We start from the raw sequence: 17,454 nt of genomic DNA on the forward strand, positions 1-17,454 counted from the left end.
CCCCCCTCCCCCTCCCTCTTAACCCCATACTCCCACACCGCATCGATAAACTGGGGCGATCTGACCACGATAACCTCATCCCCGCCTTCCTCGACTCCCACATTCCCCGCATCCGTCTCCCCATCCCCCTCGAACTCCATCCTCCCTAGCCCAAAACCACCAAAAGCGCCGCCTCCCCTCCGCAGATTCCTCCGCAGCTGGCGCACGACAACATGAATTCGCGCGTTGAGCGCAAACACAGTCCCCGTGTACTGTCTGTCGAGCACGAGATAGCCGCCTGTTAACAGGACTTTCCCTGGCGCGGAGACCGCTGTTTTGGCGAGGGGACGGTAAGACATTATTATTTCCTTGCTTCTTTTGATTCTCTCGCCCTCTTCTTTTTGTATATTTATTTATTATTATTTATATATATGTTTCTTTTTTTTTTTTTTTTTTTTTTCGTATTTCCCCGTTTTGGTTTTCTCTTGAGGACTTGGTTTTGGCGTGTTGGGTTACGTGTTGGGTTTTTTATGCATGTACCCCAGTCACTTTTTCCTCCCCTTATGTGTGCTGCGGGGAGACGGGGTACTTTGTATATTGAGTCAACAGTTGGCGGAATGGAGAGAGAGACGGGGATGCGGTCCCACCGTGGAGCGGAGAAGCGGGTAGGAAGGTTGTAGGGGGTTTGGGAAGATTTGAACAGTCCACCCCTTATTTTTCTTTAATGGGCGGAGCGGTTTATGTTAGCTTGACCGCTAGTAGTGCGGGGCAACGGGCGGGTGTGGGGATGCAGGAATATATTGCTTGGGAGCCAAGGTCCATTTCAGTGGGAGGGATATGTTAATCTACGAGAGGGCAGGGGTAAAATTATAGCCGCTGCAGAGAGGCCAGTCCCATGAAATTGATATGGTTCTTTTCTTTCGTGTTCTATTGTGCGGTGATGTTTTGTGATGGAGATGGTGGTTGGGTCATGTTAGAATCTGTGGCTTGATGCCGTTCTGTTGTCTGATGCGGATTGTGGCTTTGCATCCTGAAGTGTTGGAACATTCAAAAATAAAAGAAATAAATAAAACATCAGATGTGACTACCGTCAAAGCAGAGAGCAGTATACAGTCTTTTGCATTATACTTGCCTAGTAAACAGAATCGGAGGGCAAGTATTATTATTGATTTTCTCTAACCCCTTGCTTCGATCTAAATATCTCAAATACCCGACAACTGGGTTGAAACAAAATACACCTTTGCATTCATGGATACTACCAGGAAATCCATACTCATCCCTAGGTAACATGGCATATATTTAAAATAGATGAAATATGATTGAAATGGTATCACTCCCAAAACCGCCTATGCATATGTTTCCGTCCTTGAATGTTCTCATATATCCCACCTAGTTACCTACCGCTCCATGTCTGTCCTACCGGATGTACCGGATGCATGATCCAATCTTGTGTCCCACGTCAGAGAAAATATGAAATGTTCAAATTCAATAGCCGTTGGTCTAGGTCTCTCTCAACCGAGCGTAACTCCAAATCAGCCCAGACTTACGAAGCTTAAGGACATGCAAGTTGCTGTGTGGAGAAACATTTGAGGTAGGCGATTCGTTCCCTTCGCATAATCGATTGCTCATACGGGGATCACGGCAAGGAACTGGTGCATATGTCCTCTGTATGGCCCGCCCGAATGATTAAAAAAAATCCAGCTCCATCCTGAGGAACGCATACCCTTTGAAATTTGGGTTTTGCCTGTCCCTGAATCTAGAACTTCTTGAAGTTTGAGGTGTCCTGTCTGTCTGATGGATTGCAGTAAGAGGAGGAATCATTTCTGTAAACCGTCACAGACGAGTGATAGAATCCTTCGAAAGAACATGGACACTCCCATTATGTTCTGCTTGCTTAGTTGTACTCCTAATTTGAAAACCGGAGCTGTCTTCTGTCCATTAAGCTTGAACTTCGAGCTCCAGATTTTCATCGGGTTCTTCTCCGCAGCATACCCAGTGGTTCTTGTTCCCTGGTGTGCTAGTCCTTTGGGGATAGTTTTGCGGGGCGCATCTCCAAGTTCTCGCGCGCACGAGCTTACCAGAAAATATATATATATATATATATATATATATATAAAGGGAAATTAAGGAAGTAAAACAATAAAACCAGGAAAGGTTCGCTATAAAAACCGATTTCGTGATTGGAATGTTTTTCTGATGCCAACTGACGGCGGAATTTGCTGTCGACTATTTATCTAGACGCGGCACAACTTTGCTGGGAATTTTCCAGGGAATCAAGCTGCCTGTCATGTTCATCGGCACCAGTAATAAATTGTATCTTGTGACAGTTGGCATTTTGCATCCACGGCATGTTAAAATAAGAGGTTCGGTAGACGAGATGCCGAAACGGCTCATTCCATGGATATGACATCGAGTTGTTTTTGTGTGTTCGAACTAATAGTACTTGTCAGGCAGCTTGCTTGCATGCTGCAACGTCAGATTCCAAATCATGAATGCAGTTTACCCAGCCACAGCAGCGTACGTCCGCTGCTGTTCGTATAGCTCCACAAGACTATATAAGTTCCAATGGTATTTATTGCAAGGTTCATCTTCTGCCACATTCGCAGTCCACTTCCAACAACATAGATTGATTTGGTAAATCCTCTCTTTCCGTGACTAGAACGAATGGACGCGCACTGGGAAAACAACACTGCGTCCAACCCCGATCTACACCGGCCGGTCAACCAAATCGGCAATCCAGCAGCCACAGATGACATTATGTTTCCCCCGAGAACAAATCGCGCACCTATTGGTCCCGTGAATATGATGCCTGAAGCCCGTCAAACCAGACCGAACCCGCCCGGGGCAGCGGAGCTCGCCGGGCCCGAGGGTGGTGCGACTCTTCGGGTCTAGCTCCCGTCGCTAAAGAAAAAGATTCGGGACGGGGGGGGGGGGGGGGGGGGGGGGGGAAGGAAAGGGAATTGGGGTGGGGCCCATTTACGGGGGAAAGGCTCAGCCCATACACAAAAAACCATGCCAAAAACAATACCGTAATAGTTAAGTTGACATTGGCGATGACTCACAGTGAGCCAGGAACTTCTGGGGGGCGCGGGCGGGGGGCGCAAGGGCCAGCCTTGGGGTCAAGGATGTGGACAAAAGGAGCTTTCCCCATTCACTGGGTCCTAGGGTTGGATTGGCAGAATATCTGATACCTTGAAAAGGCCCGCTTGATCCAAACTTCAACGGCGGGGGAGCTGCTTGCTGCTAAGCACTGCCAGCTTCCCAGAGAACAAACTGTCTGCCTTCTCTGAGGCCAGACTCAGGCTGCAACATTTCCAAAGGGTCTTCAAGAGGGTTTCAAAACCAAATTCGTGATCTCTATAACATTGGGGTAAGAATCCATCGATCGAAAAACAGCTGACTTGACGAAGTGGCCACTCTCGTATTGTTACAACCACCGTAATTTATACCATGCAAACCTCCAGGTCCTGTCGGCCAATCACGGAGCTTTTCGGGTGGTAATTTTGGTACCAGGGAATGTGTCCTTTACCACCCTTGTTATGACGCCGCCGCCGCAGCTAAAAACTGGAGCTGGGGCTTGTAAAGAAATTTAACTTACAGGCTGCGGAACAATTCGTAATGCGTTTTTTTCCTTCCCCATGCGAGTCAGCCACGCCATGACTGACCGTTTGAATTCTCCATCGTGACCTGCCTCTATTATTATTATATCCCATCTCTTTCTCTGCCCCGACTCTCCTTTTTGGGTCTCCTGCAAATACAGTCAATCTTTTCATTTATCTATTTATCTTTTCAGGCATCGTCCCTGATTATCGGTTCCCTATACAGCCACCACTAAATCGAAAAATCTCCTCTTTGCCTTTGTGGGAGTGAGATGCTAATCGCACACACGTATCTACTTTTTTTCTTTTAAAAAAAAGGGATAACCTTCGCATATTTTTGTTTCCCTTCCATCATCACATCCGTTACGTTGGTTGACATTTGGGTTTGGACAAACAACCTCTGCTCTTGTCCTTCATTACACCCATACCCCTTTCATTTCCCCTTTCTTCAATCCAGCGTGTTCTTTGACGGCGTCCAGTCGTCAAATGAACGTGCAATTCCACCTACATCCCAGTTCAGAGGTATGTATCACCAGATTCCTCCCCCCCCCCCCCGGGGGCTTTAACTAAACCCCGGATATCCTCGAATTCGACGAAACAACTCGCTAAATTCCTCCTCGCTCTAGTACCTCCTCTTCACTCTGAAGAGGTCCCCCGCTAGATAAATGGTGTTTAAGCCATTTACCCACCTCGCACGTCAAGCCTTCTCGAAAACATTTGTCCACGGCTATGCTCAGTCCGTCGTCGCCGCTTCCCAATCCTCCTACGCCTCTTCAAACACCTCCCTCAACCAGTTCACCAATCTTCCCGTGAAATACACCCGAACCGCCCAGCTTCAATCCGCTTTCCAGAACCCCTCTGGTTCCTCTAGTAGTGCGGGTGCAAAGGCTGGCCATGCCCACTCCAACAATGCCGGTGGTGATACAGGTCTAGCTGCGTATTATGCTGCTTGGCAACAGGCCCAGCAAAATGGAGACGATAGTGATTGGCACCAGTTCCAGTTTAGGAAGAGAATTGGCTGGAAGCCAGCTGCGCAGGATGCAAAGGATAGCGAAGGAGTTGCAGGTAGCAAGGATGCCGAGGTGGTGTCCGTGTCTGACGCATCGTCCGTGTCCCAGACGCCTGAGATCCCGTCCAGTCGTCGTCGCAGCGAATCTCGCGATTTCGGAAAGGTGGAGAGTGTCACGGTAGACGCTGATGTAAGTGCTCAGGTTGATGAGGCTGTTGCTCGTGAAAAACAGCAAATTCAGGATGCGGAGGAAAAGTTGGTGGAGGTGGAGGTGGGGTTGGAGGAACCGGTGCTTTCTGCTGCTGAGTCTGCAAACAGTGTCGTGTCGAAGGATGGGTCTTCCACGCCTCATCCTACCCCGGCATCCCCCGTGGGTGAACCTTCACTTGTTGCCCCCGATGAATCCACCGGAGATATCGAAATCGTGAAGAGAGCACATGCTCAGTCAGGGCATGTGATGCAACTTGCAGATACGAAGCAATATTCTCAGGTTCCCAGTGCTTTTGAGAGTCTTTTGAAGGAGGGATTGGTTCCTACCGTTGGGGCCTACAATGCACTTCTTGAGGCCGCTATCCACCTCCATGCGGATGTCTACCATGCAGTACCCAAGGCTCTTGATATTTACTCTGACATGTTGCGTCGTGCCGTCCTGCCTAACAAGCAAACATATACGATTCTCGTCCAGCTTTTGGCATCCCGCGCCTTGAAGATCTTCCACTCCATTCAAGTTTTGCATGAACAGCGGGCCCGCTATGGCGGCACGGAAGAGCAAAATAAATTCATTTTCCAGTCAAGTGAGGCCGAGCATGAACTCTTAGTTGAGGATCAGTCTCTCTCTATTGCTTTGAAGCTCTTCAATGCAGCAACCTCGCGCCATGCAGACATCTTGTTCCCTCTAGAAGCCTACTGCAATCTGATAACTAGCTGTGCGAAGAGAGGAGAGGTGGAACAGATGATCAAAATATTTGAACATATGGAAACGCATAAGATTGTGCCTCATGCTTCCATTTTCCCTTCTATGATCGATGCATTTGCTGCCACGGGTGACTTGAAGAGCGCTGTCGAGTGCTATAACGAGTACAAGGCTCTGGCAATTGCAGACGATAGCGGTGTCTTTGGTATTGTCGATCGCAAGGATGGTGAGGTCTATGCTGCTCTCATTAAGGCCTACCTCTCGTGCGGTAAGGAGGCCGGTGCCCTTCGATTTTTCGAGAAGATCAAATCTTCCTTCGATCACGTGGAAGAAAACAAGGAAGCCCGAAGATCCGTCATTGAAGATGTCGTTGTCAGGGATGGGCTTGTGCAACACGCAATTGTGACTAGAAACTACGCGGAGGCACTAAAGATCGCAAAGGATTGTCTTTCCAAGCCCAAGTTTGAAGCTGCACTGGCTAGAATCTGCATGGCTGCTGCTGACTCGGGAAATCTAACCGTTGCATCCGAAGCTTACGAACTTCTCCCGTTCGACACCCCCGTCTCCATTGGTCCCGCATCGGCCATGCTTGCTCTGCATATTCGTCAAGGGAATCTGGCGGCTGCCAAACCGTTTTGGACAGTTTTATCTTCGCCAAGCCACGCTACGCCGGATCTAATTCATCCGACTGCCATGTATACCGTTGCCCTCCTTAAAAGCGGACAGGTGGAAGAGGGCTTGATGGAGGCGCGGAATATGTTCTCTCGCATTCGCAACTCAGCGGATAGCAAGCAAGCTCAGGCTCACCTTCGTGAAGAAATTGATGAAACAATTGACCTCCTGGGGCGCGTCATGATTCAATCATCTGCTGTCCTGTCCGCTCATGCTTCGGTGACTCTCATCTGGGCTATGATTGAGAATGGGGGATTGGTGTCCCCGGTTGCTGAACACGTGGTTGCTGGCCTTGGGCCATCTGGTATCTCGCAACTTAGTATGCAAGACCTGACTCTTGCCCTTCAGGTACAGGCTGGGATGCTGATCAATGCCTCTGGTCTATTTGATGCTGCACACCCGGCACGATTTGCACATATGCTCGAGCTTGCACTGGCCTCGGGGCTTCCCATGGACACCCTCAAATCCCGTGTGCTTGAGCAGGCTGTTCTTAAAATCGCGGACAGTCGTCCAGATTTGGTCCAGAGATGGCGTGCTTACTTGCAAACCCCAGGGAATCCTGCGTTTGTACCCGCTCGACACACACCAGTTCCTCAACTTTCTCCAGTCATGAAACCAACACTACCGGAGGAATCGTTTGATCCCTATGCCCATGCTACTGATTTCCGTGGATCTGCTATCATAGCTGATATTCTGGAGAACACGAGCGGGCGCATTGAGAACCACCTCAACGACGCCATGATTAAGTTCAAGAACATGCGTCGTATCGGCAGACATCCTCGCTATATCACATACGCCAAATTGATCAATGCTGCTGCCAAGTGTGGACAGATGAATCTCGCGCAGGAGATCCTGTGCATGGCCCGACACGACGTTCCCCTGATCCCTCAGTACAAGGTTGTCAAATACGGCTGGACATCAATTTTGGATGCTATGGTTGCTGCCTGCCTGACACATGGTGAGCGCGGTCAAGCTGCCAAGTTCCACCAGGAGCTTAACAATATTGGCTCTGCGCCTTCCTCCAATACCTTTGGTCTCTACATCACCACCTTGAAGGAATCAACCAAAACCTTCGACGAAGCCACTGAAGCCGTCAAGATTTTCCACCGCGCGATTTCTGAGGGTGTCGAGCCAACATCGTTTCTCTACAATGCTCTGATCGGAAAACTAGGCAAGGCGCGTCGCATCGACGACTGCCTCCTCTACTTTGCAGAGATGCGCGCAAACGGCATTAGACCCACCAGCGTCACCTACGGAACCATCGTCAATGCCCTCTGCAGAGTAAGCGACGAACGCTTCGCCGAAGAAATGTTCGATGAAATGGAGTCGATGCCCAACTACAAACCCCGCCCGGCACCCTACAACTCCATTATCCAGTACTTCCTCAACACAAAACGCGACCGCAGCAAGGTCCTCGCCTACTACGAACGTATGAAGTCCAAAAACATCCAGCCAACCATGCACACGTACAAAATTGTTGATTGACGCCTACGCCTCCCTCGAGCCCATTGACATGAACGCAGCCGAATCCGTCCTTGACACCATTCGCTCCAAGGACCAGCACCCCAGAAGCCGTCCACTTCGCCTCTTTAATCCACGCCAAGGGCTGCGTCATGCATGACATGGTCGGTGCGCGAAAAATCTTCGACTCCGTCATCGCAGACTCCCACATCCAGCCCCAACCATGCTTGTACCAAGCCCTCTTTGAAGCTATGGTGGCCAACCGTCAAGTTTCCGCGACGTCAAAACTCCTGAAGCATATGGTCAGTCGCAATGTGGAGATGACGCCGTACATTGCCAATACGCTTATTCACGGCTGGGCGGCTGATGGGAAGGTCGCGAATGCCTTGTCGGTGTATAATGGCATTGGTATGAGTAAGCGTGAACCCAGCACATATGAGGCGATGACAAGGGCTTTCCTTGCTGCTGAGGATCGGCAGGGTGCCTCGGGTGTTGTGCAGGAGATGTTATCTCGTGGGTATCCGCCTGCTGTTACTGGGAAAGTGCTTGAACTTGTTGGTGGCGGAAGCCCTCCTCCCATGCCTGCGTAAGAGCAAAAATCCCACACCCCGACACAAGAAAACCTGAAAACCGACCCGACATGCCGAATTTCTCTATCTCCCTTGTCAACAATTTCTTTGCTATATATATTGTTCTTCTTTCCCCCTCATTGACTACCCACTTTTAATCCGTCACCGTGGCCCATTTTTCTCTTAGTTTCTTTTCATATAATTCAAGAAGGTAAACCTGGGCTGGACCCACTCTGTCCGGCCCAGAGCCAACCCTTTCTGCCAACGAAGAGTCTGGCAGTAATCCCCGAAAAATCGATTTTCCGTTCTGTTAACATCAATTTGTGAAAAGGAGTTTGGGAAACAAATGGGTTTGCATGTACTATATAATGTTTTCTTCATTTTCGTTTTTCCACTATATTTTCACTTGTTCAGCTGGGCGTATCAGCAGAGATGCGAGCTAGAAAGCCCAGGGAGTTTATACACGGGAGATGACCTTTACGGATTTTGGCATTATGATTTTCCTGAATCTTGGTTTTTCGTGCACAGAATATTTTCCTTGTTGGCTGATTTTGATTGTTAATGTTTCTTAAACAAACGTTCTGATATCTATAGACACCTCTCTACTCTCTACAGGATGGCTAGGTGGGTTCCCCCCACAGAAGGATATGCCATGTATCATAGCTTTTCATGTATATACTGTCGACACATGCTGCCAACTTGGGAAGAAACTTCCGGCGTTTTGATACTCTGATACTTTGTTAGAGAGACATCCTCTCCCCTGGTTGTTTAAGGCAACAGCTACTAAGGTTCCCGCTGTCTGGGGGTGACGTCCAATAAGCGTAAGAGAAAAGGGCAATAAACTAAATAAATAACAGCACAAAGAAATGAAAGCTTTGCAAGAGACAACTCATATTCCATGTGTCATTCATTCCGTTGGGTTGGAGGTGGAGTGTTTTCCGTCCTTTTCTGCCGTCCCCCGCATTTGACTCCCGGATAAGGTCACGTTATCGACCACTTTCTTTTTCCGCCAGCCACAAGCCTCGCCCATCCGCATCTAATTATATCCTCAACTCTATCTTTTTTCTTTTTTTGTGTTCGCCCAGCCAACTTTTATAGAAGCTTCTGAAAACACATATAAATTATCTCGTTATCACAGAATAGACAAGCTGGATTTCTTTCTCCCTGCAAACGCTCTCCAGACCAACGTGGTGAGGTAAATGCGCAAAATCTCCCTTAAGTCTCTTTCTTCCCCCAAGTTCTCTCTCTAGCCGACGTATCACACCACTCGAAGCCGTGACGCTGGATAAGCAAGGCGGAGGAGATGGCAGGAGAATTTTTGCTCAAGTCTAACCCCCCAGCTCCCGCCCATAAACAACCAAAGAAATTGATCTGTATGGTGGACATTCCCCCCCCCCCCCCCCCCCTCCTCCCTCCCCGGGCCCGGGGTTGAAGGACTCCTCATGAGAGAGATACATATTGAAACAGCCCACTAACCATATCTTCGTCCATCCAGTTGCCCCAGGGGACATCGCAGCCCCCTACCCCTCCTCCCACCATCTCCATCTCCCATCTACCCAACAACCCCTCGCCACTACAGACCCAAACAGCCCACCCCATCACGCCGCCATGCCCATCCCCACCTACTTCCACACCTCCAACGGCACAGGCACCCCCAAGATCTCAGCCCCAGAAACCCCCCCACGCTCCAGCGCTCCCACCCCCATCGCCAATGCGGCTCTAATCGCCCATCCATCCCGAGCCCATCAATTCCTCACCAACCCACCCCTAACCCTCTCCCAAATAAACGTTACAAACCCTTTCAAGCAATTCAACTCCTGGTTCCGTGATTCGCGGCTCCTGCCGTCATCTGCGCCGGAAACGTGCACGCTTGCCACGGCCAGCATGCCGTCTGGTCGCGTCAGTGCTCGCATTCTGTATCTCAAGGAGTTGGACGAGAGGGGTTGGGTGGTCTATAGTAATTGGGGGAGTAGGAAGGGGAAGGGAGGCCAAATTTTTGGGAGTGACGGTGATGTGGATGGCGGGGAGAGTGGGGAAGCACAGGAGGATCTGCAGCAGCTGGGCAATCGATGGGCGGCGTTGACGTTCCATTGGCCCACTGTGGAGAGGCAGGTTCGAGTTGAAGGGATTGTTGAGTCGCTTTCAAGAGAGGAGAGTGAGACGTATTGGCGGGTCAGGGAGCGGGGGAGTCAGATTGGTGCCTGGGCCAGTCAACAGAGTAAGGTTCTTTGGGAGATGGAACCGTTGGAATCATCCGCTTATCAGGGTTGTGGCTGTGGTAGTGGCGCAGATGTTTCCCCTGCTGCCAATGGACCAGAGAATGATGCCACTATTACCGCTGCTGCTGCGGTCGTTCCCACTGAAGACCATGGTCGAACCACCCTTGACAATCGCGTGAAGGAAATGGAAGCGCGTTTCGCTGATACGAAGGAGATCCCGCTCCCGCCATTTTGGGGCGGGGTCAGGATTGTGCCGGAATCTGTGGAGTTTTGGCAAGGGAGGAAGAGCCGCTTGCATGATCGGTTTAGATATGTGAGGATACATGGGGAGCACGAGGCTGGGGATGAGACGGCAAAGGATTTCAAGTGGAGGATTCAGAGGTTGTCGCCGTAAGGTGGGAAGACGTTGGTTGCCGATCCCATGTGCCAGGACAACTTGGGCTCGATGGAAATTAATCCCACCATTATCCCATCAATCTCCGCTCACACCATGAGACAACAGCAATAGGTTATCTATATGCTCTCTGCGCCTGCACGAACTCTTCGCGATCATGTTATATGTTCCTATGTAGAAACGTTTCCTCTCCATTTTTCAAGAGTCCGCTTGGTTTAGAATCTTTGCTTACATCGCCCACCGTTACGCCCGCTTTCACCTATCACCAACCTTTTGGCGAGATATCTACATTTTGTTTGGGGGGGGGAGGTTGCGGGCTACTATCTATTTCCCTGCTTATCCCACCCGTTCATCTCGGCCCATTTAGATTTGGTGTATAGAATAGAAGAACCTATAATTATCAAAGTAATAAAAGGATATTTTAGTTGTGCCGTGAGAATGGAAGATTCCGTAGTAATAGCAGTCCACCATCCTGAGATGACTCGACTCAACAATCCTCCGCGGCTTAAAGTAGTTAAGCATAACCACAACAAGCGTGAGAAACGCCCTGCTTCAACATCTGTCAAAAATTCGTAGCACTCTACAAACACCTTTCAAAACTTCATGCCTAGAATATATCCATCCGCGCAACTTGCTCCCCTCCTCTCATCCATCTCATTTGAACTTTTAACCTAAACCCTCTCTTTGTCGACTATTTGTTAAAGATATATCATACATCTCTACCCGATTTACTTCACATATCAGCCATGGTTCGTCGACGACTCAACAAACAAAGCACATACACAAGCCCTGTCGATGATATATCGTTGTCAGCCTCGAGAGTGAAAAGAGAAAGTGAACAAGAAGCTGACACAGGGAATGAAACTGCGCGTTCTGTTTCATCTTCATCATCATCATCATCATCATCACCCAATTGGATAATCTTAGCCATTGCAAGCGGATTATTCGCCGCGACGAATGGATTATTTGCGAAGTTGTAGGTTTAATTCCACAATCCTTCGGAGGAATTCTTTTGTTGGATTTTTTCTCCCCCCCTTCTATGCGACGTAAAGGGGGGATATGGGGGGAATGGGAAGGATGTTTTCCTAATCTAAATCTCCTTCGTCCGCAATCTCACCCCGGAGCAACTGGGGAAGAGGGAAAAGAGGGGGGCGCAAAACTGCCCAAAATCAACTTAGATATATATCTCCATAAACCGAAGGATGTAAACTAATCAAAATAGTTGCTGGCATTCTAACTAACCACTCCGCTCCAACTGCCCTCAGAACAACAACCTCCCTCACATCCGCCTTCTCCCAAACTCTCACTCGTCTCCTCAACCTCCCGCCCTCCTCAGAGGCATTAGCGGAGTATGTAACCCGCGCTGTAAGTGTTCAGCAACCAAACCCCCCCCCCCCCTTCCAAGTTTCCCAATCAATCTTTTTAACTTTTGTGGCCCACAAGCTCTCCTTCGCCCTGAATCTCCTTTCCAACGGGATGATGTGGGCACTATTCACGCGGGCCCTCACCGCGTCAGCATCTAGTACAAAAGTTGCAATTACGAATACGACGGCGAACTTTTTGCTTACGGCGTTGTTGGGGATGGCAGTTTTTGGCGAGAAGGTGGATGCGTTGTGGTGGGTGGGAGCTGCTTTGATGGCTGGGGGTTGTGTTATTGTGGGGATGAGGGAGGGGGAGGGGGAGGGGAGAAAGTAAGTGGAAAGATAAGAGGTTAAGGGGGGCGGAGATGGGGATGGGGATGGGACGTGAGTTGTAGTTGTACGGATGGGATTGGACTTTCCGGCGGGCATCAGGGAGCATTTCAATAGGTAAATATTGATAGAAAAATCGATTTCGGCGCTCTATTATTATTCTAAAGTGCACATGCAAATACAACCAAAGCTTCACAATTAACACCTACAGCAGTTCCCTCCCCTCCCTTCTATTCTCCAACTCCATAAATCCATCCAACTCCTCCGTCCCATCTATTATGTCCGACGAATTCCTCGACCGTAACGGCTCCCTTCCACCCTGTCTCTGCCCTTGCCTCTGGCCACCACCCAAATCCCCATCCCCATCTCGAGAACTGAACCTCAACCGCCCCTGTGCCCCTCCCTCTCCCGCAACCGTCTTCCAAAACATTACCTTCCTCGTTACCCACTGAATGAACTCCCAAGCCTTCTGCTCAATAATCCCCTCGCCAAGCCCACCATTGGCACTAGCACCAACACCAATCCCGCCTCCATCCCTCCCCTCAACCTTAAACTGATACTTCAAACAATCCTTGACCGTAACAAGCCCGGAAAGACGCCCCCGATGCTCCACGAGAATCACCCGCGGACCCATTTTCTTGAATACCTCCATGACTGTTTCAAGCGGCAGGCGCGGATGCACGGTTAGCGGGGCGAGGTCGACATATTGGCTGAAGTCTATGGAGCGGATGCCGGTTGATGTGGCGATGTCGTCGAAGGTGCGGGAGGGTGGTCGGTGGTCGGCGTTTGTATCTATATTGGTGTTGTTTCGTTCGTCGGATCGGGATGAGGACGATGAGCTTGATCCAAAGCCTTGGCGGGCTGTTGATATTTCAAGGGTGAGGGAGTTGGTGGATGGGGTGGTACGGTGGCGGTGAGATGTGGCGGAGGGGGCGGTGGTGAAACGGCATTTGGCGTTGGGGGAAAGGAGGCCCTCGCGCTTTGCACGGTTAATTGCGTATTGGAGTTCTGTCCTGCCGATGTATCCTATGACGACATTGTTGGTGAGGTCTTCTACGATTGGGAAGCCTTGGTATTTGTGTTGGCGGAGAAGCTTTTCGGCCTCGAATACTGGGAAGTCGGTGGCAGTGAGTACGGCCGGCTTGCTGGTCATGGCGTGGGAGACGGGGACGTTGAAGATGTGATCTTCTTTGCTGTCAAGAAAAGGGAAGCCATTGAACCAGATCATGCGGTCTGCAATGCCCCCCCTGCCAAAGCTATCGCTGACTGCCTTGGTTACACCAACCACGATCTATGAAGGGGAATTAGTATTTTTGAGATTATCATATATAAGTTGGCAGTTCTCCCTTCTTGTTCTTTTTTCATAAACTTACCATCGTTGGAAGAATATACGTTAGCGCGCCCGTGAGTTCGAACATAATTATAGTAATTGAGATTGTCAGATGCATGATCCCACTCAACGCAGCCCCGGCTCCAAGAAAAGCGTAGGTCCCTGGTGTGATACACGGCACATCGGGTTCGCAAGAAGCAAAAAATTTCGAGTCGGGGAACCTTTCATATAAAGCCTGGACGAGAATGCCAACCATCCGACCAAATGAAGCTCCTATAGCCATTGATGGGACGAAAATTCCAGCCGGCACTTTGCAGCCATATGAGATGATGCACAAAAGTGCTCGAAGTGTCGTCGCAATAGCAAGAGATAGAACCATTGACCAGCGATTTTTAGTACTAAAATCAACTCTGTCAGCATAGGAAATCCCTCACTCGAGGATTTGGATGTGATGGTGATCAAGCCCATACTCGCAAATCCCATTATAATCATGAGCTCCTTCGCACTCTCTAAACAATATCTCCATCATCTCGGTCATGTTGATCCTTAGAAACATATTGGGGTAGCATATCAGTGCAGTGAGCCCCGCCAGCACCGTAGCCTCGATAATCGGATGTTGTGAAAGATATTTTTTCCGGAACGCCTGCGCTCTCAAGTTCCATTTAATGACGAAAGCCCCGTATAACCCACCAAAGATGCCCAGTAAAACAAAGAAAATTAACTCAAAGGAATGCCAGGTTCGGTCGTATTTCACTTGAAACATAACCAGCTGGCCTGTTCGAAAGGGATTCATAGCCTGTTGTAGTCATGAGCAAGATGACGAGAGAAATTGGGTCTGGTTTAAGAGATACGTACGGCAAGGACTCCAGTGGCTACTAGAGCGCAAAAGTAACTCCTCCAAAGAGTTTTCAATGGGAAATAGGAAGCCATTTCCTGCAACAAATGTTAAGCCCTTATCGGCCAGATAGATATAAGATGAAAACGAATATGGAACAGGCAAGAGGTGTACCTCTAAAGAAAACAAAACACCTCCAATGGGACTACCAAAGGCAACCGCTACTCCAGCACCAGCTGTGGCAGTCAGAATCTCTCGTGTCTTTGCTGCATTTCGCGTGTATTTGCTGAACCATCTGGAAATCACATTTCCCGTGCACACCGCAAAATGGACGCTGGGGCCTTCCTTTCCAACTGAAAGCCCCGATGCTATAGCAAGCGGTAGAGTTAAAGATTTGATTATCAAAGTCCTGGAGCCGAGAAAACCCTTCATAATGAAGCCAGCAATGATAACTTTGATCTCTGATATGCCGGACCCGGCAGCATATGGTGCGAAAGAGTTGACAAGCACCGCGGAAGAGAATGCGAAAAGGACCTAAGGGCTAGCAGTTAGATATCCTGACGTGTTCGTCGCAGATATTTCAAGAGGCGCGAAAACGTACAGCAAATATGAAGTACGCGATGTAATTCAACGGAGCAAATGAGGTCCACGGTCGCCACTCGGGACACCCTGTCATAGTTCAGTCAGTCAGTAGATGAAATAAACCAAAGGGGAAATCCAGATGGCCCCATATCTATATCAAAGATAATATACATACCATCATCAGCCCCCCAACAACAAAAAGACTCATTCAAATAAAACCCCGTCTCGCAATGCCCCAACTTAATATCCGCCAACCACTCCGTAACAATACTCAAAAAGCCCGCATTCAACCCAATCGCTGCGCCGACAATGGTAACAACCAACCATGCCTGTCCCGCATCGTACGACTCACTAACCTTCCTCCGCCAGCCCAGCGTGCCCTCCTGGTCCCAGAACTGCAAGCCGTCCCTGCGCTTCGCCCGCCTGCGTGCCTGCTCGTGTACGGCATCCTGCACCCAGTCGATGGTTGTGAAGTCTTCGTATCGCTTTATCTCGTTTATTTCGTCTCTTATGGATGGGCGCCTGGAGGCGGTGATGGTGGGGCGGCGTTCCCGTGCCGCTTCGGTGGAGGAGGTGTGTACGCGGGCATTGTTGGTTGGGGGATAGCGGGAGCGAGCGGAGAGGCTGCGGGGCCGTTGGGGGTGGGCGGAGGAGTAGGAGCCCGGGGGGTTCATAACACCGGAGACTGTTGTAGAGGTTTGGTTATCATCCTCAGCCAGGGGTAGTTGGTGAAGGTGTCACCGTGGATGGCGATGAAGATGGGTATATATGTAGCTGGTTGGTGTTGTTGCTGTCGTCGTCAATGTGGTGGTGGTGGTGGTGGTGGTGGCCATATAACTAACTATATCTGAGGCGCTGTCTGACATCTGGACCGGGTCGGCTCCGAGTCGCTGGCCCCAGATTTAAATGTTGGTTCAAGGAACAGATATTTATTCTGTTGTTTCTATATGGTATTTGACAACTATGTACACTATTATATTCTCCAAATAATCCACATTAATTAGAATTACATTTCGGAAATGTAATTGACACGGCCAACTCTAGGTAAGTATATTCTTTGGTGTGTGTTGGATTCCTCATACTGTACAGCCAGCTAACTAACTAATTGGTTGTTAACGTAGTTATTTTGAATAGTTAATAGTTAACTGGGAAATAAGTTAACGTCATCTCTGCGGCGCGTCCTAAATATCCCTATCTCTAACAGGTTATAAAAGGGAAACACAGATTCAGCTTTCTTCCTCTCCACCTCGTCTCAATCAGCCTATCCATAGATCGCGCATACTCTTATTGTGTCTAGCATTATCATTCAGCATCTCTACACTGCACAATATTATACACATCTCCATATTAGCCGCGGGGGGCGTTTATCTCTCCCCGTATCTATCCGCTTCACCACCAATCTGTGTCTGCCAGATCAAACACGCGACATATTCATGCCTTACAACATCTCCGCCATCCCTCCGCCAGAGGAGGTCAGTGGCCATGCAGCTCTGCCATGTACGTTCTGCGCTTTTCCCAACCCCGCAGATTTTATGATCTACATGTTGGAAAAGGTCAACGAAGCTGACGCAGGACCTATAAAATGCAACAGTGACCAGAATCAAGAAGATCATACATCTGGACGAGGACATAGCGCAGTGCTCCAACAACGCCGCCTTCGTGATCGCAGTGGCTACTGTATGTCTTTTTTGAGACTCTTTTGAATATATATTTACCCGACGCGTTCACCGGCTATGTACTCCGTAACTAACGCGGGCTATTCTGGAATGTGTATAGGAGATGTTTATCCGCTACCTGGCCGAGCAAGGTTACAATGTTGTCAAGTCCGAGCGAAAACCAAGACGGACGATCCAATACAAAGATCTAGGTATGGTCATGTCATAAATTCTTCACCCGACACAACATAATCACATATTGCACATACATCCATATACATATACACTCTTCCCTCCCCCATACGCACATAACATACAACTAACTCAACCGCCACCACCTCCTCCCGGAATCCTAGCCACCGCCGTCTCCCGTATCGACAACCTCGAGTTCCTAGCCGACGTAATACCCAAAACAACAACATATAAACAGTTCAAAGAGAAGAGGGCCAAGGAGACTGCCAACGGGGCCGGTGTGTCGAAGAGCCAGCGAACGCTTAACGGCACCAGAGCACGGGAGAATGGCACGTCGCGCGAGGGGCGCGAAGA

General features: G+C 49.4%; 7 protein-coding genes across 7 annotated transcripts in view; 5 read left to right on the top strand and 2 right to left on the bottom strand.

The window, feature by feature from the left end:
• Positions 1-338, bottom strand: part of PAAG_11463 (phosphomevalonate kinase) — a gene marked incomplete at both ends in the record, with an annotated part of 1,777 nt that extends 1,439 nt beyond the window's left edge. Inside the window, one exon of the mRNA XM_015847110.1 lies at positions 31-338. Within this exon, the coding sequence (XP_015703242.1) occupies positions 31-338 (308 nt within the window). The remainder of the gene's footprint in view (positions 1-30) is intronic.
• A 2,305-nt stretch (positions 339-2,643) lies between these two features.
• PAAG_11464 (hypothetical protein) lies at positions 2,644-2,871 on the top strand (the record flags this gene model as incomplete). Its single annotated transcript, XM_015847111.1, has 1 exon — positions 2,644-2,871. The coding sequence occupies one exon, from the start codon at positions 2,644-2,646 to the stop codon at positions 2,869-2,871; it is 228 nt and encodes a 75-aa protein (XP_015703243.1).
• A 1,372-nt stretch (positions 2,872-4,243) lies between these two features.
• On the top strand, positions 4,244-8,223 carry PAAG_02293 (pentatricopeptide repeat protein; the record flags this gene model as incomplete). The annotated part of the gene is made up of 2 exons (XM_015844595.1): positions 4,244-7,648; positions 7,696-8,223. 2 exons carry the CDS (start codon positions 4,244-4,246, stop codon positions 8,221-8,223), a joined length of 3,933 nt encoding a protein of 1,310 aa, XP_015701643.1.
• A 1,282-nt stretch (positions 8,224-9,505) lies between these two features.
• On the top strand, positions 9,506-10,815 carry PAAG_02294 (pyridoxamine 5'-phosphate oxidase; the record flags this gene model as incomplete). Its single annotated transcript, XM_002795542.2, has 2 exons — positions 9,506-9,575; positions 9,698-10,815. The coding sequence occupies 2 exons, from the start codon at positions 9,506-9,508 to the stop codon at positions 10,813-10,815; spliced, it is 1,188 nt and encodes a 395-aa protein (XP_002795588.1).
• Positions 10,816-11,561: 746 nt separating this feature from the next.
• Positions 11,562-12,510, top strand: PAAG_11465 (hypothetical protein; the record flags this gene model as incomplete). The annotated part of the gene is made up of 3 exons (XM_015847112.1): positions 11,562-11,791; positions 12,081-12,180; positions 12,259-12,510. 3 exons carry the CDS (start codon positions 11,562-11,564, stop codon positions 12,508-12,510), a joined length of 582 nt encoding a protein of 193 aa, XP_015703244.1.
• A 201-nt stretch (positions 12,511-12,711) lies between these two features.
• PAAG_02295 (chloride channel protein) lies at positions 12,712-15,927 on the bottom strand (the record flags this gene model as incomplete). The annotated part of the gene is made up of 7 exons (XM_015844596.1): positions 12,712-13,797; positions 13,880-14,234; positions 14,307-14,632; positions 14,692-14,769; positions 14,846-15,205; positions 15,273-15,340; positions 15,429-15,927. 7 exons carry the CDS (start codon positions 15,925-15,927, stop codon positions 12,712-12,714), a joined length of 2,772 nt encoding a protein of 923 aa, XP_015701644.1.
• A 759-nt stretch (positions 15,928-16,686) lies between these two features.
• The window catches only part of PAAG_11466 (hypothetical protein), a gene marked incomplete at both ends in the record, with an annotated part of 1,665 nt that continues 897 nt past the window's right edge, over positions 16,687-17,454 (top strand). Inside the window, 4 exons of the mRNA XM_015847113.1 lie at positions 16,687-16,750; positions 16,845-16,930; positions 17,030-17,120; positions 17,265-17,380. Of these exons, the coding sequence (XP_015703245.1) occupies positions 16,687-16,750; positions 16,845-16,930; positions 17,030-17,120; positions 17,265-17,380 (357 nt within the window). The remainder of the gene's footprint in view (positions 16,751-16,844; positions 16,931-17,029; positions 17,121-17,264; positions 17,381-17,454) is intronic.

Source organism: Paracoccidioides lutzii (assembly GCF_000150705.2).
Source record: "Paracoccidioides lutzii Pb01 unplaced genomic scaffold supercont2.5, whole genome shotgun sequence".
Lineage (NCBI taxonomy): Eukaryota > Fungi > Ascomycota > Eurotiomycetes > Onygenales > Ajellomycetaceae > Paracoccidioides > Paracoccidioides lutzii.